Below are 23,217 nucleotides of genomic sequence, written 5' to 3'. Positions count from 1 at the left end.
TCACACTCTGCCCTTGTCTACACACACACACACACACACACACACACACACACACGAGATCGTCTGTCACTGTTGCCACAGGCTTTTCTCCTTGTGGAACCACAAGTAAAAACGAAGAGCCACGAGCGTGCCCCCCCCCTGCTTAAAGAGCGATTCTATTCGTCGGGTGAGACTTGTAAAACAGCCAGCGTAGCCTCGGGGCTGCGAGGAGAGGAGAGAAGAGGAGAGAAGGGACGAGAAGAAGACATATAACCTCACCTCCGTCAATGGGCGGCTTGGGGTGGAAAACATGACCGTCTCCGAAATCTATCGATCGAGGATCTGTTGAAAAGACAGAAAGAAATAACAGGTTTAATCTCGACGATCCAGTCCACAACGCGCTGGAACAACATCACTGCATCTCTTATTTATGTCAGCTTAGAAGTTACATTTGTAGATGAGTATCAAACACAAACAGCTCAACGAGTGAGTGATCTTGTTTAAGCTGTCTGAAGAAATCAGGTAAGACATCTCTGTCCTGTGCTCAGTGGATCGAGACATAACAACATCCAGGGTTACTTAACATTTAACCAAGACTACCTGGTTTCATTATGTGATAAGCATCATCGCTCTTTTTTTTTTCTATTTGCTTAGAAATGAAACGGAGATTGTGAGAGTGAGTCGACAGATAGAGAAGGAGAGAAAGGGGGAGACTGAACTGCGGCAAAAGAAAAAAAGACACACGAAGCCGTTTCATAGAAAAATATCGCTTTAATTACCTTCACATTCCTCAACAATATAGGTTCTTTTCATTCCAAGACCGTGAAATTCAACAAGCTAAGATACCACATTATATTTCTGAGGCAGGCCGGAGTGCAAGGCTGTGGAAGGGTTTGGAAGCTCAATTCTGCTTCAGTTCAAGGAAATTGATATTACAATCCTCGTAAAAAGAGAGCGAGAGCAATATCTGGGCAGCTGATAATCATTTATTGCCGTGGCAAAGGAACCAAAAACACATTATGAAGTGAAGCCGTCATAGATATTCAAAAGACAAGAGGTGAAAAACTAATTTGGTTGATATGAAAAAGAGATACGGAGCCTCATTTCCTCACTTAGATAAGGTCATTTCTTTTTTATGAGACAATTTTAACACCTAGATTATAACCTTCTAAAAACAGCCTTCGCAAACTTCTAACGCTCCTCAGTCTGTAAATAAGAGTAAGTGATTCATACCTCCATCTGGAAAATGAAAATATCTGCTCTGCACGGATTAAATATGAGGTCATTTCCTTGAAATTAAAGTGAAGTTAAGTCAATCAAATCTTTTTTTTTTTTTTTACACTGACTCAAAACTGGCTTCCAAACCCAATTAGAGAATAAAGAAAAAAGAAGCTGACTCGATATCATTTCACTTTCAGTATTAGATCCACCAACAAATCCTTTGCTAAATGGTTTGTATTCGTTCTCAGATGTTTGGTTGTTGAGAATTTGATTATTTGAATGATCCGTAGTTCAATATTTAATTTGCTGGAAGTCAAATCCAGTCAGAAAGACAATCACAAAGTCGAGGTCTTTCCTTCACAGAGGCAGAGAAAGTGCACAGTAAATACAACAGTGATTTCGCTGAAGCCAGGGATGAACGTCCGAGCGGCATACACAATCTGAATTACAAACTGACTCAAGTCCATCCCTTGATCAGGAAAAAATCTTTCAGATAATAAAAAAACAAAACAATTATCAATCATTAGAACATCAAATCAGAGAACAATCAGAACATCATCGCTTCATTTAATAAAAATGACATCATCAAGGTAGATTTTTACATAAACTCAACTTGTGGTTCTGCTTCACCCCCAAAACGTGTGATCTGAAATCACTGAAACTGAGGGCAGAGAGGTGAAACTTGAGAAAAAAGACTGAAGTACAGGCGATAAAAACCATCTGACCATCCCGACAAACATCTCAGATCTCTTACAAACACGACTTCAAATAATGAAGACACATGTCTTCACCATCCAAGAAAATAAAATCATAATAATAGTAGGCCATGAAACATGAGCAACCATGACAGCATAACCGCAGTTCATGAAATTGTGACACTTTCTGTGTCTCAATTCAGGGTCTGCATCCTTCGGAGGAGCATTTGAACGGCAATTACGTCACAACGCCACACGAAGGCTGTCCCAATTCAAAGGCTCCTCCAAATGCAGCCTTCTTTTCCCTCTTTTTGGAGGATGCACGGCTACTATCCTTCGTGGCCTCACATATCCCAAGATTCTTTGCGCGCCCAAAAAAGAAGAAAGAAAGAGAGAAAATGGCGACATCGCGTGGTGTAGATCATCACTTTCATGGGTCTGGGCGGCAGAAATCGTGTCATAAGGGTAAAACATCTGGTGACGAAACCAGGAAATGCTCCAAAGTCTAGACCGTCCCATTTAACATTTGACGCGGTTAACAAGGTCTCTCCGAAGGACTCGCCTTCGAAAGACCACAAAGGCCGGCTCCTTCGAAGGATGCAGACCCTGAACTGAGACACAGCAAGTGTGCTCTGTTGACAAAGACTGTTGACCGCTCAACTAGCTAAGGTTGATACCTGTGGTCACACTGGAAGTTGTTCTATTTCAATGGAGGTCTCGCTGAAATGTAGCCTTCATGTAAAACCACGCTTCAAACATGCACATGAAAGCATCTAATCAGTCGTCTCTCTCGTCTTCTGATCGTCTAAATGCGCGATCTTACAGCAGACCCTCCAGGCTCCCTCTAAATTCTACTTTCTCACAGTCAACTGAAATCACTGCAGGCCTTGACAAAACATTAAATCACTAACGGAGAGATAGCAAAAGAAGCAGGACGGGAAAAAAACAACAAAAAAAACCCTCGGACACTCTTTGGACGACCGTTGAACACTTTCTAATGATCCTGGCTTAAAGCCCCCGGGCTAGGATCCTGAGAAGAATCATCATGCGGATCTGAAAGGAGATTAAAACTCCCTGTAGCCCCATTTTATCTCCACTGTCCAATTAGCAAAGAGTAGAATAAAAAGAGGGGTTTTTTTTTTTTTTACACAGGCAAAGACACGGATGGCTCTTTGGCACCGTACGCTGCTCCAGTAGGGGCCCGAGGACCTGTTAGAGTGCTTTCACTCGTAATATTTCTCCAGGAAAACACAGGAGGAGGAGGAGGAGGGAGAAAAAAAAGAGATGGCCTGAGGGCGAGAAGTGCTTACCGCAGGGTTTTATGAATGCAATCAGCTCCATTAACTAATTAGAAATATTAAAGGGCCTCAAAGTAGCCGTGATGGAGAAGGGGAGCGGGAAGCGGAGGGGGCGGCTGATTTAAAAGCGCCGCATGAAAAGACGCCAGCGCGTTTTCCAAATCTTGCAAAAAGTTTGATAGAGAGAGAGAGAGAATGAAGGGGAAAAGTGCACTGGCAGCACAACATAAATACAGTCGTATATCATTCCTCTATTTGAATCTCGGACTCACATTGATTGGGTTAGCAGCAACGAGGCCGCTAGAATGAGTCACATAATGTGTAAATCATACACGAGTCGATTGAAGTGGAAGGGAGAGGGGATGGATGTGCAAAAAAAATGAAATACTTGTTGACTGAAGCACAAAAATGCATTTTATGAGGCACGACTTGTTGAAGTAAGTCAATACGGAGAGCCGCGGAGCAGATAACATTCTAAACATGCGAGAAACAAAGATTTAAACGCCGGAATTTTGCCGAATTCTTCGCCGCCTGTGTGCAGCGTGTCTCCATCCCACTGTCGATTCTGCCAAAAGACTTTCTTTCATCTGCTTTTGTGTTTGAAACAACCTGCCCTCCTCCTTCAATCCTCTCCCTCCTTCAATCCAAACCCCAACCTGCCTCCCTGTTAGCCCTCCTCTCGGAGTACGAGAGAAATCTATCTTTAGAAAGTATAGAGAGACGTTTTTTTTTTTTCTTCTTTTTCTTCTTCTTTTCTTTACTTCTTTCATCTTGCTCCATCTCTGGGCGCATTCTTTGGAGAGAACGGGGCCTCACTTAATGGGCCCTTCTCCTCGGAGAGATTTTGCTCTCCTCCATTTTCTGCCTCTCATTTTCTCTCCTGTGTTTTTTACTGGGAGGATTTGTGATGAAGGGAAGGAGCAGAATAGGAACAAGCGGGTTTTGGTAAAAAGGGCTGGAGGATTTGGGCATGAACAAAATGATGCTGGGGGGGGGGGGCACACAGCACAGGATGGTGAGCTGCTGAGAGTACCACAGCGGTGCGAGCGTGAATCTGAATAGAAGTTGAATCTGGGCTTCTTAAATCAAAACAAGGCAGATCATTATATTTTTTGTTTTTTTTTACATCATCTTGATTATTTGCACATAACATATCGATTTGCTTCACGTCCCTGGAAAGCCCAGTTTCCAGCGTATTATGTTCACAGTGAACGTTCCTGCAAAAACGCAGATACATCCCAGGTTGACATTCGTATCGAACGTGGCGTGTCACGTTCACGTTTAAATGCTTGTTAGCCACCTGTCGCAGCAGGAGGTGGAGGGGAAGGTGGTGGCGTCATTACATTCAACAAGGCTGCAAAACTGAAGACTGGAGTCACACCGATGGATATTTTTAAGGACACCTAGAGACGATTCCGTCTTTTTTAGTGCCAATAAAACCACATAGTGCTTCTGTGTGGTGACAAAACCAGGTTTTTGTTCAGCAGAGATGCGTTTTTTGTGGTGACCATAATTCACAGGAAGTCAGGCCAATCTCCATTCATGACCGTGGCAACCAAAACCGATATTTAAAGCCAAATCGTGATGTTTTCCTTACCTTAACCAAGTGTCTAAACCTAACCAGAGCATAAACACAGCATTGCGATGAGAAATACAAAGAAAATTCAACCTAAACAAATGCAGAGAAGTTATTTCTGTGGTTTGGGTTGACGTTTTAAACAAGGGACAAATATTTTCTGCTGCAAAATGCCATCAACAATATGAAAGTCAAGAAAAGTTGTTAAGATCATCTCAGTGAACACAATCAACATGACTGTTGCCTTCAAACAATAGTCGATGAGTATAAAAAAATAAACACTGTATTACTATTATACATCAAAAGCACACGTAGGCTTACTGTAACATGTGACCACAAAGAAAAAAATGTATATTCAATTCAAAACCAGTACATTATCAACTCAGTCTCTATATTAAGATTCACAGTTAAAGTAAGAAATTGTCATAAAATCATTAAAGCCTTCAATAAATGATTGTTAAAAAGCTTAAAAGTGCTAATGTTACTAAATAAAAGCATAAAAAAAATGCATCATGTCACACTTGTCCTGTTGATTTTTATGCAAACTTAACTATTACCATGGGAGAACATGAAAGAAATGACAAACACACAATTGAGGAAACACCAACAAGGCTGTGAAAGGGAGGTTTGACAGTGGCGCTGCTCTGGAATCAGTCTTTTACTGACAGAACACGGTGACTGAAATGATCAAAAGAGCTGACCAGTGATCCTGGATCAGGGTTTTTTCTGAAGGGCTGTCTCACAGCTTACAGTATGTTTGGTCTCACCTGTCAAATAGAAGCATAAACTGACCATTTCTGCAGCCAAGCGCACCACATTTTCATACGATTTGTAGGACTGAGCTCCCGTAAAGATTTTAAATTGCACAGACTTCGAAGAAAACTGCAGCTTTTACGATACATACGACATTTGGATTTGTTTTCATTCACCCAGTCTAACGTGTGCAGGTCATACAAAGATGTTTAGTTTGAACATTAACAGACACAGGCATTGGGTTATCCATGAGATCCAGGCGAAAAATAAAACCGTTTTTAGAGTCCATTCATACTCTAATTTGACACTGAGGCACTAACTTGTTCCGGAGGTGAGGAGGTAATAGTTATAAAGCACATTTTCAAAAAAAAAGGCATATCAGGATGTAATGAAAGAAAAAAAAACACAAAAAAAGCACTCGGGGTAAACACGTAAGACTTAGCGAAGTTTCGAAGTGTCCGTGCATATTGTGTGTGAGACGTTTTCTGGGTCTAGCAGGACGGGATGCGAGCTGTCTCGTCCTATCTCCCCTCCGAGTAAACCAGACAGAGAACAGCACGACACCGATTCCTTCCCCAGACCAAAGGAGACGGCCACGTGGATGTGTGGCTGTCTATCCGTCACGGCTGGACGGGCAGCGCTAATTCCTCCTACACCTCTTTCTCCTCTGTTCTTAATCTGTCTCTGTCACTCTCACTCTCTCAAAGGCTAGTGGACGAGTAAACAGCAGCTTCATTCAGGACCCAAAGAAATATCCTCCTCTCTTTTATGCAGCATACATTGTGACTTCTATCTCCCTGTACCTGGGTGTAAATCCCCGCTCTGTCTGACAGGGTATTTGGAGGCAGGTAGACTTATGGAGGAAGGAAAAAATATGCTGTTACAACCTTGACATTGTCCACTGTTTTGTCCAGAGTCTGTCAGGCAGCCAACCTGTGACATACTTGGTATTCTGATCATAAATCCATTTCATTTCTCAGGTTTGAGGTGCAGCCGTAGAAGCTCTTAAGCACAAAGTTGCACTCTAATCTTGTTATCAGGCCCTCATCAGCCATCAGAGTTGGCGACTGCAGTTCTTTCATCAGCTCGCGCCACTGAGGGATGTAAAAGTTTGATGTCAGGAGTTCATTCTGCCGGCTCCAGCCAACAAGGAAGTCGAGCAAAGGTGCATCCTGATTAGAAGTTAATTAGATCAGTCATCAGCGACAGGAACTGCAGCGTCTCCTCCACGTGGGTTCTCATCAGCGAAGAGCGGCAATTATGCTGATACTGCTGTTTGATCACAAAGCATTCCGAGAAAATGAGCTGTTTTCAACACTGGGAATCACAGCCGTCGTCTTTCTCCAGTCTGATGGTGAGCATGGGGTCAAGACTCTGACCGGTAGCCGGGTACAGGTGGTTTTGGTCGGGGCTGTGGATCAGATTATAGCTGAGGTTTTGGTTCTGGTTGTAGATTTGGTGACCCTGCTGAATTGGATGCTGGCTGTTGCGGTACGTCACTGAGTGATGATGATGATGATGATGATGATGATGACCAACGCTGGTCTTCTTGGGCGCCCAGTGGTACCGATGGCGGCAAAGTATCACCACCACGGTTACAGTGACCAGCAGCAAGAGGGCGCCGCCTCCCGCCAACACATAGTACCAGTAGGCAGGGACAGGCTGCACCGCCACTGTGTCTACTGTGGGCTCCATCCCAGATATGGCACCCCCTGGAGGGCAGGAGGACACATTACTGGTTGGCACCATGGACGAGGGAGGCAGGCATGCAGGCCGCATTGGAGAGCTGTTGATCGTCTCATTGACCATTTGCTAAACCCCTCCTCCGGATAGCGTTGTCTAATCAAAGCTTAGAAACTGTAGCAAGGCACAATAGGTCTGTCAAGCTTTATGCTTAATAATGTGTGTGGGTTCGTAGTAAGAGCGATACCTCGCATTTAAAGTACTGAAAACACGACGACAGATGTGGAAGTATGATGCCGAATTCACATGGATGGAAGAAGATGGTAAAATGGAGTGAGGCCAGCAGAGAAAACCTCAAAATGTAACAGTAAATTTAAATATTTTAACTTTTTGCCCACCTTCACAACAGAATTTAGATCTGGATGTGAGGACGCCCCCTCACACAAGGACAAAACATGGTTGTGGACACCAAGGAACTTTTATTTGCTAACCATTGTATAAATAATAGACTATTTAATATATGTTATTCCATTCTTTATAATCAATACATTAATAATATCCCTCCAACATCATCTCTGGACACTCCCCACTAGTGTAGGAGTATAAAAAGCAAGAAAAGTCCAGGACAGGGTCAGTGGGTGGGTCATACGTAGGATTGGGTTTGTGACCAAGAGTCAAGAGTGATTTGTTTTCAAGTTATGTTATCTAAGTTTACAGACATAAATTACGTAATGTAAGTTACCTAACTGACTCGACTGAACGTTACTTTAACACAAAGCAGGTTTTGCTGAACCTACCCAAACTATGGCCATTTGACAACCTTATAACATCCAAAACTGATACGTTTGTGAGGAAGCTTATCTTTTAAAAGCATAATGCACCTGTGTGGTTGCTACCTTGACCACGGAGTTCTTAACCTCTAAACTGATGATAGAGACGTATGTAGAGCGTCATAGTTTGAAGTTTAAGGCCACTGACCAAGCTGCTGTATTTGTTTATCTACCTGTAAATCAAGGATCTCTTATTTTGGTATTTTGGATTGTTAGATCTTACATCCTTATCGGTGTAATCTGCATACATGATGTGTGAGAATGGAAAGCTTGACAGGCCTACTTACAGGAAGAGGATGGGCCTTAGTGAATGGTCAATAACTGCATCAGCGAGCTGCAATGACTCTGCCTGCCATATGTAAGATCAACAGCAGGCAAAGAAGCAGGCCGGCAGCTTCTAGATGTAGCTCGCTTTTCAGTATTTCGGCACCCATTTGCATTTAAAAATCTTCTTTTTCTGGTGCGTATATGCCCTGATTGTGCCGATTTTACTCATGGTATCCTCGGTCGATGCAAACGTCACAAGCATTAGCTGCACATTGACACGCAGAGGCTCATGCCATGCGTTCGGATTTCAATCAGAGAATGCAAAGCCTTGATTATGCAGTGACTGGCTGATTCGGACAAAGGGTGGGGAGTGTTAAGTGGTTGTATTCGGTAGGATGCAGCTGCTTTTATCAGGGCAAGATCACGTTGAAGGGAGTCGAGTGGAGGGGGAAAGCGATGGAGAGGGAGAAAAGGGCAAATCAGAGAGAAATTACAGGGGTAGAGGAGGGATAAGAGCGAAGGCATTATTGGGAGGAAGAATGGAGTGAAATAGAGAGGGGTGGTAGAAAGTGAGGGGAGAGGGCGGGAGGGGAGGGGAAGTGAAGGGAGAGAGCTAATCCTGCCATGATATCTTTAATCCTGCATTAGAGGGTTTGTCTGAAACTTCAATACTCTGTCAACTCACTGTGAAAGAAAGCCGCTGAGAGAGAGAGGCGGTGGAAGAAAGGGAGAATGGGAGAGAATGAAAGAACGCGAGCAAGAAAGAAAGAAAGAAAGAAAGAAAGAGGAAATAGAGGTAATGTCGGCAAGATGGAGAGGAGAGAGGAGAGAGAAAAGGTAGAGAACCTCGAGGAAACCGGCGAGCTTAATTTAGTCTTTTTTTAAAAGTTCAGACGAACTCTTTAAAGGTTTAAAACCGTCTTTGATTGTAAAGCTGCGCTCTAAGCAGCCTGCACACAGATCCTTCCCACCAGTGGATTAAGACACAGACGATTTCCAGAGCTGCAAAAAATTGACCGTTACGTTAATGCTTTTTTTTTTTCTTTTTATCTAACGGGTGGAAAAAAAAGGAAAAAAAAGGAAAGTTTCCCAAGAGCACCGTTTCCTAAAGTGAGCCGAAAAAAAGGTGCGGCTCTCAAGGAACTTTTTCGGTTGCTAGAGTTTTTCTGAATCGCCCAAAATTTCTTTCTTTTCTCATTCCGGGTCTTACAATAATCTTTTTCTTATCAGACTGAGATACTTTAAAAAGTGGAGTTGAAAGCGGAGTGCTACAGTCAAATTAAAGCTAGAATTAGCCTCCTTTCTGTGTGTGTGTGTATGTGTGTGTGTGTGTGACGATCGGCCCCTTGCCAGAAGCCAAATGCCTCTTTGGTTGCCATGGATACAAAACCCCCTGATGGTGTGGCAGACTGGATCATATCTCACCACAATAACGGATCATGTTATCAGGATATAATTAAGGAGAAACTATCCTAAAAATTGTGAATTTCCAATTCTCCTGAAGTTTCACTGTGATGAGGAGATTTTGGGTCATTAGATTTATTTAATTTATACATTTTCATTCGTCGTTTTTCCACAGGGGCACTTTTATAGACATTTTATCATCTTTATTCTCGTTGGACTTAGTCAGGCAACTTGTTCGTGTTTGACTATTTTGAAAATAAATCATAATTTTCACTCAAATCTAGTTTCAGTCTCCTCTTTACCTACATGATGTTGGCTGTAAACACAGTAAATAGACCACGATTAGTATACGTTTCTACATTCTAGTGTGTTTTAAAATCGACATCAAGATATACAAAGAAAAAATCAGTCGAGGCGTTTAAACTGGCAATAAACAGCCATTTCTGATTCAGCTCATCACTCTGAAGTAACGACTGATTGCAAAGTGTAGCGACTGTAGAGAAATTACACCATCCACGAGTAGATTGGTTCCCCATAAACCTCGCTTTCACGTTGTTATTCAGTCCGACACTGGGCTTGATTTCTTTCCTGGACAAATCAAGGTCTCAGATTATGGCACAAAATCTGACAAAACTGGAAGAGGCATCGTTTGGCCCGGTCTCTATCCCCAGGTAAGGTTGGAACAACTGGGATAACTGCAGAAACTCTATACTGCAAAAGAAACCCGCTGATGGAGGAAGCAAAGAAGGCGCTCAGGGAGGTAGATAGAAACCGAAAACAATGGAGAGCTCCCGTGTTGCGCCAAAATCTGTTCCCCCACTAATATGTGTTTCCTTACATGGTTCCAAACCGGCAGTCTTTCTACAAGAACAATAGGTAACTCTTCCTTTTCATAGACCTGAGATTGGTGTTTCTTGGTCAAATTGGATTTCTTACGCTTATCTTAGCGATGCCAAAAGTAATACCACCAGGGAGTACAAGGAGGGGGTTGTTGCCAGGGTGATTCGAAAACTCTGGGTTTTTTTGGGAGATTTTAAAGCGGATAAAGACGCCTGGGGTAACTGATAATAATCAAATTCCCAGAAAATTTAACTCCAGCTTATTTAAGGTGCTCATCACCCAGAGAGTCAGTCAGTGAAAACATCTGAACATTTTTCACAGTTTCGAACGCCATCTGTGTTTTATAACCACTTCTGAGGGATCGCTGCAAAAAATGTGCATCTATCGACCCAAAAATTCAAGGTACTGGTAGGGCTCGACTTTCGTTATACATTTGTGATAATGCCGGACACAAAGAACAGGGCTCAGCTACATCTGTTCACCCAAAGACAAACACTTCAGCTCTGAGCTCACTTTTTTCAACCGACGTCCCAGAGGACAAATTTAATCCCTCTTTCCGGGGCTCATCCGCATGAAAACACACGTATGTTGTCATGCTGGGAGTCATCTGATATCTGCTCACGATCCGATAGTCCGAGAAAAACCTGCGTTAGGTCAGATACTCCGAGTCTGAGTCAGGCGACGAGGTCGACGGTTGGGTTTGACTATTTTAGGGAATGTGAAGTTACGTTTCTGAGCTGAACAGAATCAAGCGCTCCTCAAGTTTCTGACAGTATTCAAAGAATGTTTTTGATCTGCGCGCGCACACACACACACACACCCACACACACACACACACACACACACAGACTGAGCTTTACTGACTAATTTAAGCACACACCGTCAGTAATATTGACACAAACAAACTGAATCGTTTCCTTGCACCTATAGCAATAAAAAGTAATTAAAGAGTCAGATGTCCCAGTTCTAACCTGATGATCAATATGGACACTAATCATCAAGTGCAACCAAACGAAACAAAATAAAAAACATCTTAAAGTGTTGACAAATTTGCTCAGGGTCTGCAGACATAATACCACTTTTCATATTTTGTCCGTCTCTAAACAAAAGCCGTCCCGCAGGCAGCGTTTAAGGTCCCGACCCAGACTTTGAGAGCGGGAGATCCAGTAGCATAATCTGTCTAAGCCCTTTTTTTTTTTTTTAAATCTGCGTTCAGACGGGCCTATTTGAGGAGGGAAGGAGAGAAAAGAAAAGGAATAAAGGGAAGGTGGACGGCGATCAGCTCTGCGTTTCATTTAGGGGCAGGATCAGCAGTTTGCCGGGCTGGGTAAATGGAGAGGAGAAGGGAAAGGAGAAGAGAGGATAAAGATGGAAGGGTATTAGAACAGAGTAGCTGAGATGAAAGAAGAGAGGTAGAGAGGAGGGAGGAGTAGAATACAGAAAAGTGCAGAAGAGGGGAACAAGGAGAAGTAAAGGAGTGGAAGAAGGGAGGCACCTTGTATGGTGCTGAATGCAGAGAGAGGAAGCTTACATGGACGAAGAGCGATCGCACATCCTCTACTATTTGAAAGTAGTGGAGGTTGGACCGGACAGGAGAAGCCTGGTTCTTTAAATCCGAGGAAATAAGACAGAACGGAGACCGTTTGATCGTGTCTGAGCAGTCTAACCATGACCTTGTGAGTTTAACCTTGGTTCCTGTCAACTTTAAGGCACAAAGACTCGTCACACACGTGTGAACCAGACACAACACGGTGCACATCGTCGGTACGCTGCAGTGTAGCTTGTTGTAACTGCACGCTTCTTTTTGCTTTTGTTGTAAATATTCTATAGCTCTATTCACACGGGACCAGTATTACCAGCGGACCTCTAGAAATCATCTCATCCCGTCTGCGTTTCATTTGCCGTTTTTTTCCGCCCGTATATGATGCCAAGGCTCTGCATGATATTAACATTTCAAAAGGCAGAGCATCTGCTCTTCAGCAGCCACATTATTAATATCATTTAGAGTTTTTTTGCAAACTTAATACATTCCTTACAAGCGTGGCTACACGTGTAAAGTGAAAAAAAGTGCTTTGTCTGCGCTTGAATGCGACAACCTTTTGTTGCTCCTGACCTCTTCTTGAAATGTCAACCCTAAAAATCACTGAGATGCCCATTCGAACAGGACTAAAACTCTCACATGACCTCTTTGCAATTGGTATTTTTACTTTGCAAACTACAGACATGGCAGATTCTCACAGGATTAACAACCTAGACAACCTCCGCAAGTATTGCCAATCACCAGAGGTCCACAGGTAACACTAGTCCCGTGTGAATACGACTTGAGCTCTGTGGTTTTCTCACAGAGTTACATACCAAACAATATAACCGGGAGTATCAGCCCAGCATGCAGAGAGTCATGCTGGAACAATGCAGTGGATCCATTCCCTCAAGTTGCAATGCTGTCATCATAACGGTGGATAAAGTCCACATAAAATAAAAACACCCTGACGAGAGACTTAAAGGTGCAATTTGGGAGAAAAGTTGAGTTTTAAAGCTCCGGGTTTCCCCAACAAAAACTGACGCTTCGGGATATTAGCCGACCCGTCCCACAATCCCAAAGTCAGTTTTGTTGGGAGACTTAAAAATCAACTTTTTTCACAAATACCATCTTTAATAAAGAACCCTAAAATGTATATGTATGTGGGTATATTGCGAAAAGAACTGTATTTGTGAGGAAATATCTCAAACGAATAAGAGTGCTTTACGCTCCATCGATCTGTATGTGACACGTAAATGAATGCACTAACAAGGTTCCTCGGAGGCCGGGGCGGTGCTTGCGAGGCTGAGCTTAGCAACAAGCAGAAAGCACAGACATGTGACACAGGAAGTACAAACGGAAACAGGAAGTAGAACTTACTGGATATGCCAGGAGTTAAGGCAGGGAAAGGCTCTGCAAAAGAAGAAAGAAGAGAGGAAGTGTTACTGATGACGGTTAGTAACGTTTGTACGATACAGACGACGGCGGGATAACCGTGAAATTAAAGTTTAGTTGACTGATACTCGGCGGGGGGAGGACGATGAACTCTCTCCGTGTGCCGATGCACGTTTTAATGACTGAACCGACATTTGGTACAACTATATTGCAAATGACCGATAACAGAAAATGGACTGTAACGCAGCTGAATCACGAAATTGCAGGGCGCTGCACTTTCACCGCGGCACTTGTTACCCCCTCTCTGAGAAAATCAATAAAGATTTGTCGAGTTCCGAGATGTTGCAGGAGTCTAAAGGCCCATAAATCTTCCTCGGATGACAGTCATTTTTTTACCAAATGGAGAGAAAATAAAGAGAGGAAGACAAAAGTGTGGGCTGTCAAGGTTTAGAGGAGAGGAAGTGTCTCTCTTATTTTTAAAACTGCTCTCGCCTTCTCCTTTCTGCTGCGTCATCCTGTGTCTTTCTTTTTCCCAAGGTGAGACGCAAACTGTTGTTTGGTAGAGAAGGAGCGAGGAGGGGAGGACGGCTGGAAGATGGGGGTGAGGGAAAGGGTGAAGAGAAGTGAAATAGAGGGAATGGAAAGGAAGGGTGGAGGTAAGTTAAAGGGCCGTGGGAACAGGGACTGAAATTTACCGCTGTTTATTATTTGCCGGAGGAGATGACATCTATTATGAAAGCGAGAGGGGAGAGAGGAGGTGGAGAGGAACGAGGGGGAAACGAGAGGAAGGCAGCACAGAGAGAGAGAAAAAAAAATGATAAGATGAAGGAATAAAACATACAAGCAGAAAACACATCGGCGGGAGAGGCTGGAGGAAACACGTCGTCGCAGGCAGTCGGTAAATAAGCGTCTTGTTCTGACCCAAAATTTTCTGTTAAGAAAAATCCTATCTGACCCACAGAAAGAGTGACAGTGTTTAAATGCCAAAGTTAGCGATGTGCCAAACGTGAACTTTGGATAATTTTCTACAAAACAATAATCAGTTTACAGAGTCATTCCATAAAGGGGTACTCTGGCAATTTCGTATCGCATTTTCATAACATTTCGTGAACTTTTGAGGGGCAGATTTCAACAAGATTAGTCAGAACTTAAGCAGAGTTTCAGTTTGTGGACATAAAAATATACCAGAATCCTGCAGTTCCCAGGTTGAATGTTAAGTCTAGTAACCACCTCAAACCTGAGCTGACAGCCTTCCAGTACAACAAGTTGGGTTACCAGTTCCAGGTATGGTAAGAGATTGTTAGCTATTCTTCACAATCCCAGTTGTTAACAGTGCTTTACACTGAAATCTGAGGCACCGGCCCGAAGCTTCAGTATTTGACAACGACTAAATAATCTACAAACTGCTCCTCTGAAACTTTAGTGCCTTTATTTCATTTTTATGGTACAAAACTAGATTTAAAACTGAACAAAACTTAAATTTGGTGCCATAAAGTTTGAAGTTAAACTCTGATTTAATCAGGTGTAAATGTGATCCTTGTTGCAGACCAGACAGCTGAAAGAGACGCAGTGGCACAGCGAGAAGCTTGTTTACAAGAGTGTGTGTGTGTGTGTGTGTGTTCATGTGTCATGGTTATTAATGCAAAACCACCGTGGTGGTTTTTACATGTCATTATACATTATACATTATTGTGTGCATTTTCATGCCATTATGTGCGCTTGCTTATAGCAGGGTATCACCGCCCTGCTGTGCTCGGTTCAGCGGTGCTCCGCTACATTAAATGATAAGAGTATTCCCATTACTTCAAATGATGGAGGGAGCAAACTGTGTATGTGTGTGTGTGTGTGTGGTTGGAAATTCTGTTTCTCAAACGAGGGGAATGCGAATGATTTCAAACTTAATCCTGTGTCTAGTCTGTGTGTCTCAAGTCAGTCTGCATTCTTTTCGGTTGAAGTAATAAAAACGTCCACGACTGAAGCCAGTATGTCTGAATAATAATAATAATAATCTACGTGGCCAGTTTAATCGGTAACTACGTGGTGCGCTTTCATGTAATCACGACACGCACACACACACGTTGTTTTTGCTGCTGTATGGCCCAGCAACCAGGCTGGAGACTGGAGGGCGGATGAGAGAGCGACACAGAGGAAGACTGAGAGGAATCGTAAAACGGTGGGGTGGGGCGGTGAAGGAAAAGACTGAGGGAGATAGAGAGAGGGAGATATGAAAGATAGATTAGAATCCATGCCCAAAGGCCGTTTGTGGCCTACTTTCTTTTTTTCTATTTTTTTTTATTTATATATTTTTTCTTTCTTCTGTGAGTGTGTGTGAGTGTGTGTGTGTAAACGAGAAACATTGCGAGCTTCTTTTTCTCCCTCTGAACCGCTCTCTGGTGAAAACATAGCATAAGCGGTGTGGCGTGGGGGAAGCGAGACTGTCGGACAGACGGACATATCGATGAGCACGACGGGCAGGTTGTGGGACTTACGTGTGCACTGCTCCAGCTCGACGCTGCTGCTCATGTGGATGTTATCTATTCTGATGTGGCCTCGTGTCGGGTGATCAAAGAAACCCTCGAACACCACCTGGAAGACAGAAGAAGAAGAAAGAACATTACAACCTTCATTAAACACATTCTGTTCTCAAACATGGACACAAATTAGACCACAGACGTCCATTTGATAAGAAAAGTAATGAAAACCATGACCAAAAACTCATGAGTTCCTTTACTGTGCTACTTATGGTTTGAAAATTAGTGGAATTAAATAATTCCCCTATTGGCTGAGGAACCACTGGAGGTCCCGAAACCACACTTTACCACACAGTAAACCACTGAAATTAACCATCTTATTGTTTCAGCTAAGCGTCTGTACTGTTAGGTACAGTATAGTAAAGCTGTAAATTAATTATAGTGAATCGAAAAAGTAGTTTTTTTCCCCCCCTTTTGAGTAGAAGTATAAAGTGGCGTGAAAAGAAAAGACTGACTCAAATTTTCATCAAAAGTTAGGAAAAGAACTTTCATTTTTTGTTAAGCGTGGCAGCTGCTTTGGACAAAATAGGACAAGGGAGAAACAACTTTGTTCTCGTGCTGAACTGAACCGCCAGACAACAGAGCTGCTTCTTTCCTCGAGCTATTAGACTGCCATCAAAACAGTTTTATTCTACGATTCGTCCGACTCGGTGACAGGCGTTTAGAAGAACTATATCTACTCAGAAATCTTGCTGATGGTCTCGTTTGCTTATGTGGGTCATATAGAGCCATCAGTACTAAATCGAGACTGTTTTATAACCAGTTAAAAGTCACTGCTGCCTCACTGAGCTCAGAAACGAACCCTCACCTGGTACTCTTTGGGGCTCTGGGGCAGGATGGTGCGGCCCTCCTTCCAGTGAGCCCCCTGGTCTCCTTTGAGAACCCACAGCAGCGTCTCCTCCTGGTCGCTGTCCCTCAGCAGGACCCTCAGGCTGCCCTGCGCCTCCCCCTGGAGCTGGTAGTGGAAGAGGAGGCAGAGCGGGCCCTGCTCCGGCCCCACCTCGGGGCTCAGCAGCCGGGCTCTCTTGCGCTGGGTGTGGGCGCCTGCGTCCAGGTGGAGGTAGTTCCCCGAGACGTCTGTGGGAGGACAACAGGCGCTGCATTGTGAAATCAGACTAATGAGGCGTAAGACACGATTCAAACCGACGCATCGCCACTCTTGTGAGCCACATTTATGATTTTTTTTTTCTTTCTCTCTGCTATTTGCATTTTATTCATTTAATGGCTTCCATTTTAATGAATTTTATGATTTGTGGCGGTGCTGCCGCAGAGCGCCGGTTCACTCCCAACATACAGCGTGATGTAGTAATGCAGTGGGATGTGGTTGCTTAGAGTTTTAAGGCATTACCGCCATCGTTCTGTGGTATGAGGCTTAACCGCAAATGAGACTGCCATTTCATCATGGCCCCTAATGGCTATAGATACACACACACACACACACACACACACACACACACACACACACACACACACACACACACACACACACACGCACACAACCATAATCACTCCGGATGCTGACACCTCGTTCTGTTGCTCTCCCTGTTTTTGCTACTTAGTCAGCAGAGCCATCATACCGCTGCACTCACAATGCTTCTGCACACACACCTTTATTTATTTATCTTTTTTAAAATGTAATTCACTTCTGCTTCCCTCCTCGCAGCTCCGACGTATTGACGGGCAGAGGGCCCAGAGGAGGGCGAAAAAAGGAAAAGGAAGGAGTGAGTGAGCGAAAGAGTGAGCAAACATGACACGGGAGACAGAAAAGAAAGACGGCACTGTTGTGTTTTCCCTTCCCCAACAGGACCATAATCATTAGCCGGCTGCTGTGTTTGGCTGTTTGTCTATTATGGCCGCAGAGTAAAAGCTTCGCCGGAGCTGCAAACAGTGTTTTTTTATCGACGTGCAGACGCTGCGTGCGACATCTCAAGAGAGAGACGAGGAGAAAAGACAGAAAATATCCATCCATACATCTGTCTGTTTATCTGTCTATCTATCTATCTATCTATCTATTTATCTATCTATCCATCCATACATCTATCTGTCTGTCTGTCTGTCTATCCATCCATCTAGCCTCACCTTGTTTTCCCTCCCTCGGCTAAGACAGAAAAAGAAAAACACTCGACAGATTTTGCCGCACATCACACCTAATGAATAATGGATTTAGGTTGAGGTAACTCTGTTTCTTCACTCGGAGGCAATGCAAAAAAAAAAAAGGGGGACCTAAATTACCGTTGCTCATTAAGTGCAGTTAGAGAAAGTTGCAGTGTTTTTTCCGTCTCCTCGCGTTTGATCTTGGCGAACGTACAAAGGGAGGGAATTAATTAACAAGTCTCCATGGGAGGGATAGGCAGGGATGTGGAATTGGCTCTGAGGGAGGGAGTGTGTGTGTGTGTGTGTGTCGGTGCCTGTTTGCACGAGTTCATTTTTGTTTATATCTGTGCGTGTGTGTGTGTGTGAGTTCATCTGTCAGTCATTGTGCGTGTGGGTATGAGTTGGTAGATTTGCATTTGTGTGGATAAGTGCAGAATGTTTTCTAAGTTTAGAGACATACTGTACGTCTGCGGAGGTCAACGCGGGCTGAGGAGTAAGTGCAGAACAATGTCAACTGTTGTTTCCACTTGAACTGAAGCATGACAGGGACTTTTTTTTCTTTTGCAACGCTGATTCCTCACACTCCTAATCATCACACAAAAAAAGCAAATAGTAGTTTCAGAGAAGCTGCTTCTGTAAACCGAGCTGCCTTTACGCTGATTCATTTCAGGGACGTCCTGAATCTGCATCCTGCCTCGTACGTCGTGGTTTGTAAGCTCTGGTTCGGTCATTTCCTGCTTTATTTTGAAGTTATATCCTCATGTGTCATGTCTTACTTTCAACTTCCTCCCTTTGTCCATTGCAGATTTAAAGCACTTCTCTATATATTCATTTAACATTAGCAACTTTCTGTTATTTCCGTTTTGAAAACTGGCAAAATGTTTTGGTTCAAGATCAGAAAAGCTCACAGGAAATTCACGGTTGGTTTCTCAGTGACACCTGTTGGATCACATCAGAACCACTCAATCTAATATAATCAGATGTTAGAAACTCTTTTCAACACTCCCCTTATCGATAGCTTAACCACTTCCAACACCGAGCAGTGTGAGGGGTTTATTTCAATGAAAATCTCCACAGGATAAAGAATTTTCCGTCTCGGCCCATCTAAGATCAAAAGAATAACTTACGAGCTCTGCTCGGGTCGGATTTTCTCCTTTAAAAAACCCTAACAGGGCTTTCAATGACAAGGGTTGGGGATTTGATTTGCATATGGAGACAGCTTCCAGACAGGGTGCTGCGCTAATGTTGCTGTTGAACAAGACTTAATGTCATGTTGCTGTCGAACACGTAGACAGGGACGCTGCTATGTCAATTACACACACCCCTGCGCGCACAGACACACATGTGCACACACAACACACACGCAGCAGCCTGGTGTGATGTAGAGCCCTGCCTGGTGTCACGGCCCTGTCTGTTTATGAAGGAGCTGCTCAGTCAACCATAAACTGGATGGCTTCAACAGATACAGAGGAAACCTTGGTGGATGGCAAGGTCGAGGGTATGTGTGTGTGTGTGTGTGTGTGTGTGAGTGTGGGAAGCGAACCCACACACCTTGAGTGTTTAATACACGGTCAGTCCCACCTTGAGTGGTTTGTGTGAGTGTGTGTGTGTGTGTGTGTGTGTGTGTGTGTGGAGCCTCCGGGGAGCTGGAGAGCCAAGGCAGCACTTCTGTCAAAGCCATCATCTGACTTATCTGACTGCTCTGGGCGAGTGCGTGTGCGCCTTATGGGTGTGTAAGTACAGTAAGTATGTGTGTGTGAGGAATGTGTGTGTGTGTGTGTGATGGATAAAACAGTCTCGGTTATCCTCCTGCTGTCTTATTAAATTCGGACAGATGTGGGGGAAAAAAAGGCAAGAAGCGCTTGGGGAGATGGGAGAGAGGTCAGCGAGGAGAGGAAGAGGTGATGGAGTGAAAGGGACATAAAAATATGGACAGTTTATACTGAAGTGTAAGTTGAAAGAAGCGGGGTAACAAGAAGAGGTGAGAGGGTGAGGATTGAGACAGCAGAGGTCGATAAAATGCAGAAAGGAGGAATCGACGTGGGGAAAAGAAGAAACCGAGAAAAAAAGGAAGTTGTGGATTAAAAAACAAAGGATGAAAGTGAGAAAAAGATGAAGAAACAACAAAGTACCAAACTAGGTTAGGGAAAAGTGAAACTGTTAAAAACTCCAATTAAGTCGTTGCGCACTTTTTTTTAGCGGATCAGAGTGAAATCCTTGCATCATAGCTGTTGTCAGTGGTCCCTCCCAGCGCTCGGATCTGTAATATTCCACCACAGGACAACCACTTAGCTCTTAATTAGCTGCAGAGAGTCTCCGTGCTGAGGAAGGTCAAACATCTCAACGTGACGCAGCGTTCACGAAAGCGAGAAATGTCTCGAAATGAGGAAATATTCGGAAAGATGAGGATTAGATGTGGTTGCAACGGGCACACAAAGTTTGTCGGAAGTTTAAGTGGAGGAGAAGACCTGTGAAGAAATGTTGTTTCTGGTTCTCACAATGCGGATGTTTTACTTTTCACTACAGCAGGTAGGTTAGAGGCAGAGATACTGGAAGAATCTGAGCAAAGGGCAGAAAAAAAATGGGTACGTTTCCCTATTTAAAGTAAAAGATGTGTTTTTCGTCTTGGTTCACTGTGGAGACTCACAATCTGCGATCTATGAGCGCGACTTGGACATCACAAACAGTTTGGATGTGCCAATATTTAGCAAACACAAGGTCAGCTGTAGAAAATATAGTTTTGGTCAAAAAAAAAATGCATATATACAATTACTTTAACTTTTAACTCAAACCATGACTTTGCTCATGAATTGTTTATAGATTATTATAATGGTCCAGTAGTGTAGGGCGACCTGCGGGATGGGATGTTGTAAAAAACATGTCAAACTGTATTTCAGACTGACTGACTCACCCAAAGAACTCATAAAGATACTTTGAACAAAAGAAAAAAAAAAAAAAAAACATGATTTCTTTTCTCTTTCCCACGATTGTCAGGAAACGGGAAAAGCTACTGTGTGTTGAACCAATCACATTGCGATCTTTTGCATACTAATTGGGTAGACTTGACGTGTTGTGGCCACAATAATTACAGCTCTTATTTGGATATGAGAGCTTCAGACAGCACAGGCAGTGATTCATGTGCTATATTTTGTTTTTAATCCAGAAAACACGTTTCCAGTTTGGATTCTCAGTTCTCTGATGCTGCATCTGCATTGTGATTTTGATGATGTTTCAAGTTATTTGATTTGATTTGATTGAACTCACAAAGGGCCTCTTGTCAGATGCACTTTATGCTCCATGCGATCAGAATGTGTCGTGAATCACAAACAAACCGGTACTCACTGTCTGATCCGAGCGCCAGGTCCTGCCTCGTTCCATGCGTGCCGTGTCCGGTCGAACTGCTGCTGGCCGTGTGCAGCAACCAGCTCACACCCGACTGAGGATCAGCCGACCAGCCGCACAAGCTCTGCTCGAAGTCGCACACGGCCGACAGGGACGGCGTGGTGGCTGCGGGTGGAGAAAGAGACGCAGGCCGTGAATAATGCTGATCATCAAGTCGCCTTTCTGAGCGCCTTTTAGACACCATATCAGATTTAAATGTTTTCTCTCTGTTCCTTATCTTCCTTTTATGAGACTTAACGCCGCGATTGTGCGCCGCCCTCTTTATTCTGATGCTTTGAGAGAGATCCCCACTGTGTTTAGATGTTTTGGCAAAAGCGCTCGTGTATTATGACATCTCTAAATCAGGCTGAGTACAAATATTAGAGTTAAAGAGGTGGAGAATGAGCCTCGACAGAAGAATCAGTGCAGAGGATAAAAAGGCAGCTGTACGGGGGGGTGTAGCTATGAATCAAAAGGAAAAAAAGAAATACGAAAGCTTGGAAAATAAACAGGAGAAACATAAGATTAAGTAGAGCTTTATAAAACGATCTGAGTGTTCCTGATGCTGGATTTGCCAAACGGATCAGAGCTTCTTAAACCACATCACTGTACATCTACCACACTGAAGCTGCAGCCATGACAGTCGCCGACCTAAAGCTGTGAAATCATATTCCCAATAAGTCTGTGTGTGTGTGTGTGTGTGTGTGTGTGTGTGGGCTCCTCCGGCTGTGCGAGCCTATTTTTCGCTCAGGCGGAGCTTCCTGTGGGACTCCTTGAATCTAACAGACTTCAAAAGCCCAGAGGCCCTGTGGAGCGCGGTGACATCATGAGTTTGACCTTAAGAGCGTCGAGTGTGTGCCGACGAGAGCCAGAGAGAGAGAATGAATGCTGTGTGTGTGTGTGTGAGAGAGTGCTTTAACCATGTTTTATCTGTAGGTGTGTGTGTGTGTGTGTGTGTGTGGTGTTTACCTGGTCTCATTGCAGCAGTGGTCTGTTCCTCTCTGGGCAGGGTCGGGGTCGCAGTGACGGGTACCGTGGTGGTTTCTGCCAACGGGAGGAAAAAGGCAAAGGTTAGAAAGCGATGACATGGATCGGAAGTTCGTCGGTTCGATTCCCCTGGTCTGGATGTCCAAGTGTCCTTTGGCAAGATTCTGAACCCCCAAACTGCTCCTGATGTGCTGGTCGGCACCTTGCATGGCAGCCACCGCCATCAGTGTATGTATGTATGAATTGCTGTAACAAAAAGCGTCTCCTAAACGCCCTAAAATGTAAATGACGTGGCAGTAAGTGTACCACGCGGTCATGTATGGGCTCCTGCATGCATCACAGGCATTTTCACCAGGATGGGGGTCAATTATTCCAGCTCTCAGCGCTCATACCGAGTGGCATTTTCTTTTACTGGACGGAAGGAGTAAGCCTCCTACCTCTGAACAATCATCCCCCCACATTATATCAGATTTTATATTTAGCTCAAGCACTGGCAGGAGTTCATCTGCTTCGATCACGTTCCGACTTCCAACACACTCAGACCTGCCCAGTAAGCTGAGACAACACTGGACTCGCAATAACCAAATCTAAGCTCTTCTTCTCTTTAAATATTCACACTTTGTTCTCCCACACGCCGGAGAACATAGTAATATTTCAGCAGCCCGGCAGTGAGCGGAGCTTGAGCAAAGAAAGATTTAGATATTATAGGCTAACTGATGATGTTTGTACACACGCCGCTGCCGCGCGTTAAGGCGGAAGTTTGT

General features: G+C 43.8%; 1 protein-coding gene across 3 annotated transcripts in view; it reads right to left on the bottom strand.

Moving 5' to 3' along the window:
- The window catches only part of LOC115587724 (neuropilin-2-like), a 108,548-nt gene that overhangs the window by 5,570 nt on the left and 79,761 nt on the right, over positions 1-23,217 (bottom strand). Inside the window, exons 12-17 of one of the 3 annotated variants that reach the window (XM_030427673.1) lie at positions 22,436-22,510; positions 21,428-21,592; positions 16,800-17,068; positions 15,950-16,046; positions 13,446-13,478; positions 259-321 (exon numbers count right to left, since the gene is read on the bottom strand). In XM_030427673.1, the coding sequence (XP_030283533.1) occupies positions 259-321; positions 13,446-13,478; positions 15,950-16,046; positions 16,800-17,068; positions 21,428-21,592; positions 22,436-22,510 (702 nt within the window). Of the gene's footprint in view, positions 1-258; positions 322-730; positions 7,235-13,445; positions 13,479-15,949; positions 16,047-16,799; positions 17,069-21,427; positions 21,593-22,435; positions 22,511-23,217 lie in introns of those variants that run through there. The other 2 variants (XM_030427672.1, XM_030427674.1) reach the window with 2 other exon arrangements.

This window comes from Sparus aurata, chromosome 9 (assembly GCF_900880675.1).
Source record: "Sparus aurata chromosome 9, fSpaAur1.1, whole genome shotgun sequence".
Classification (NCBI taxonomy): Eukaryota; Metazoa; Chordata; class Actinopteri; order Spariformes; family Sparidae; genus Sparus; species Sparus aurata.
This window is presented reverse-complemented; position numbering and strand designations above follow the sequence as displayed.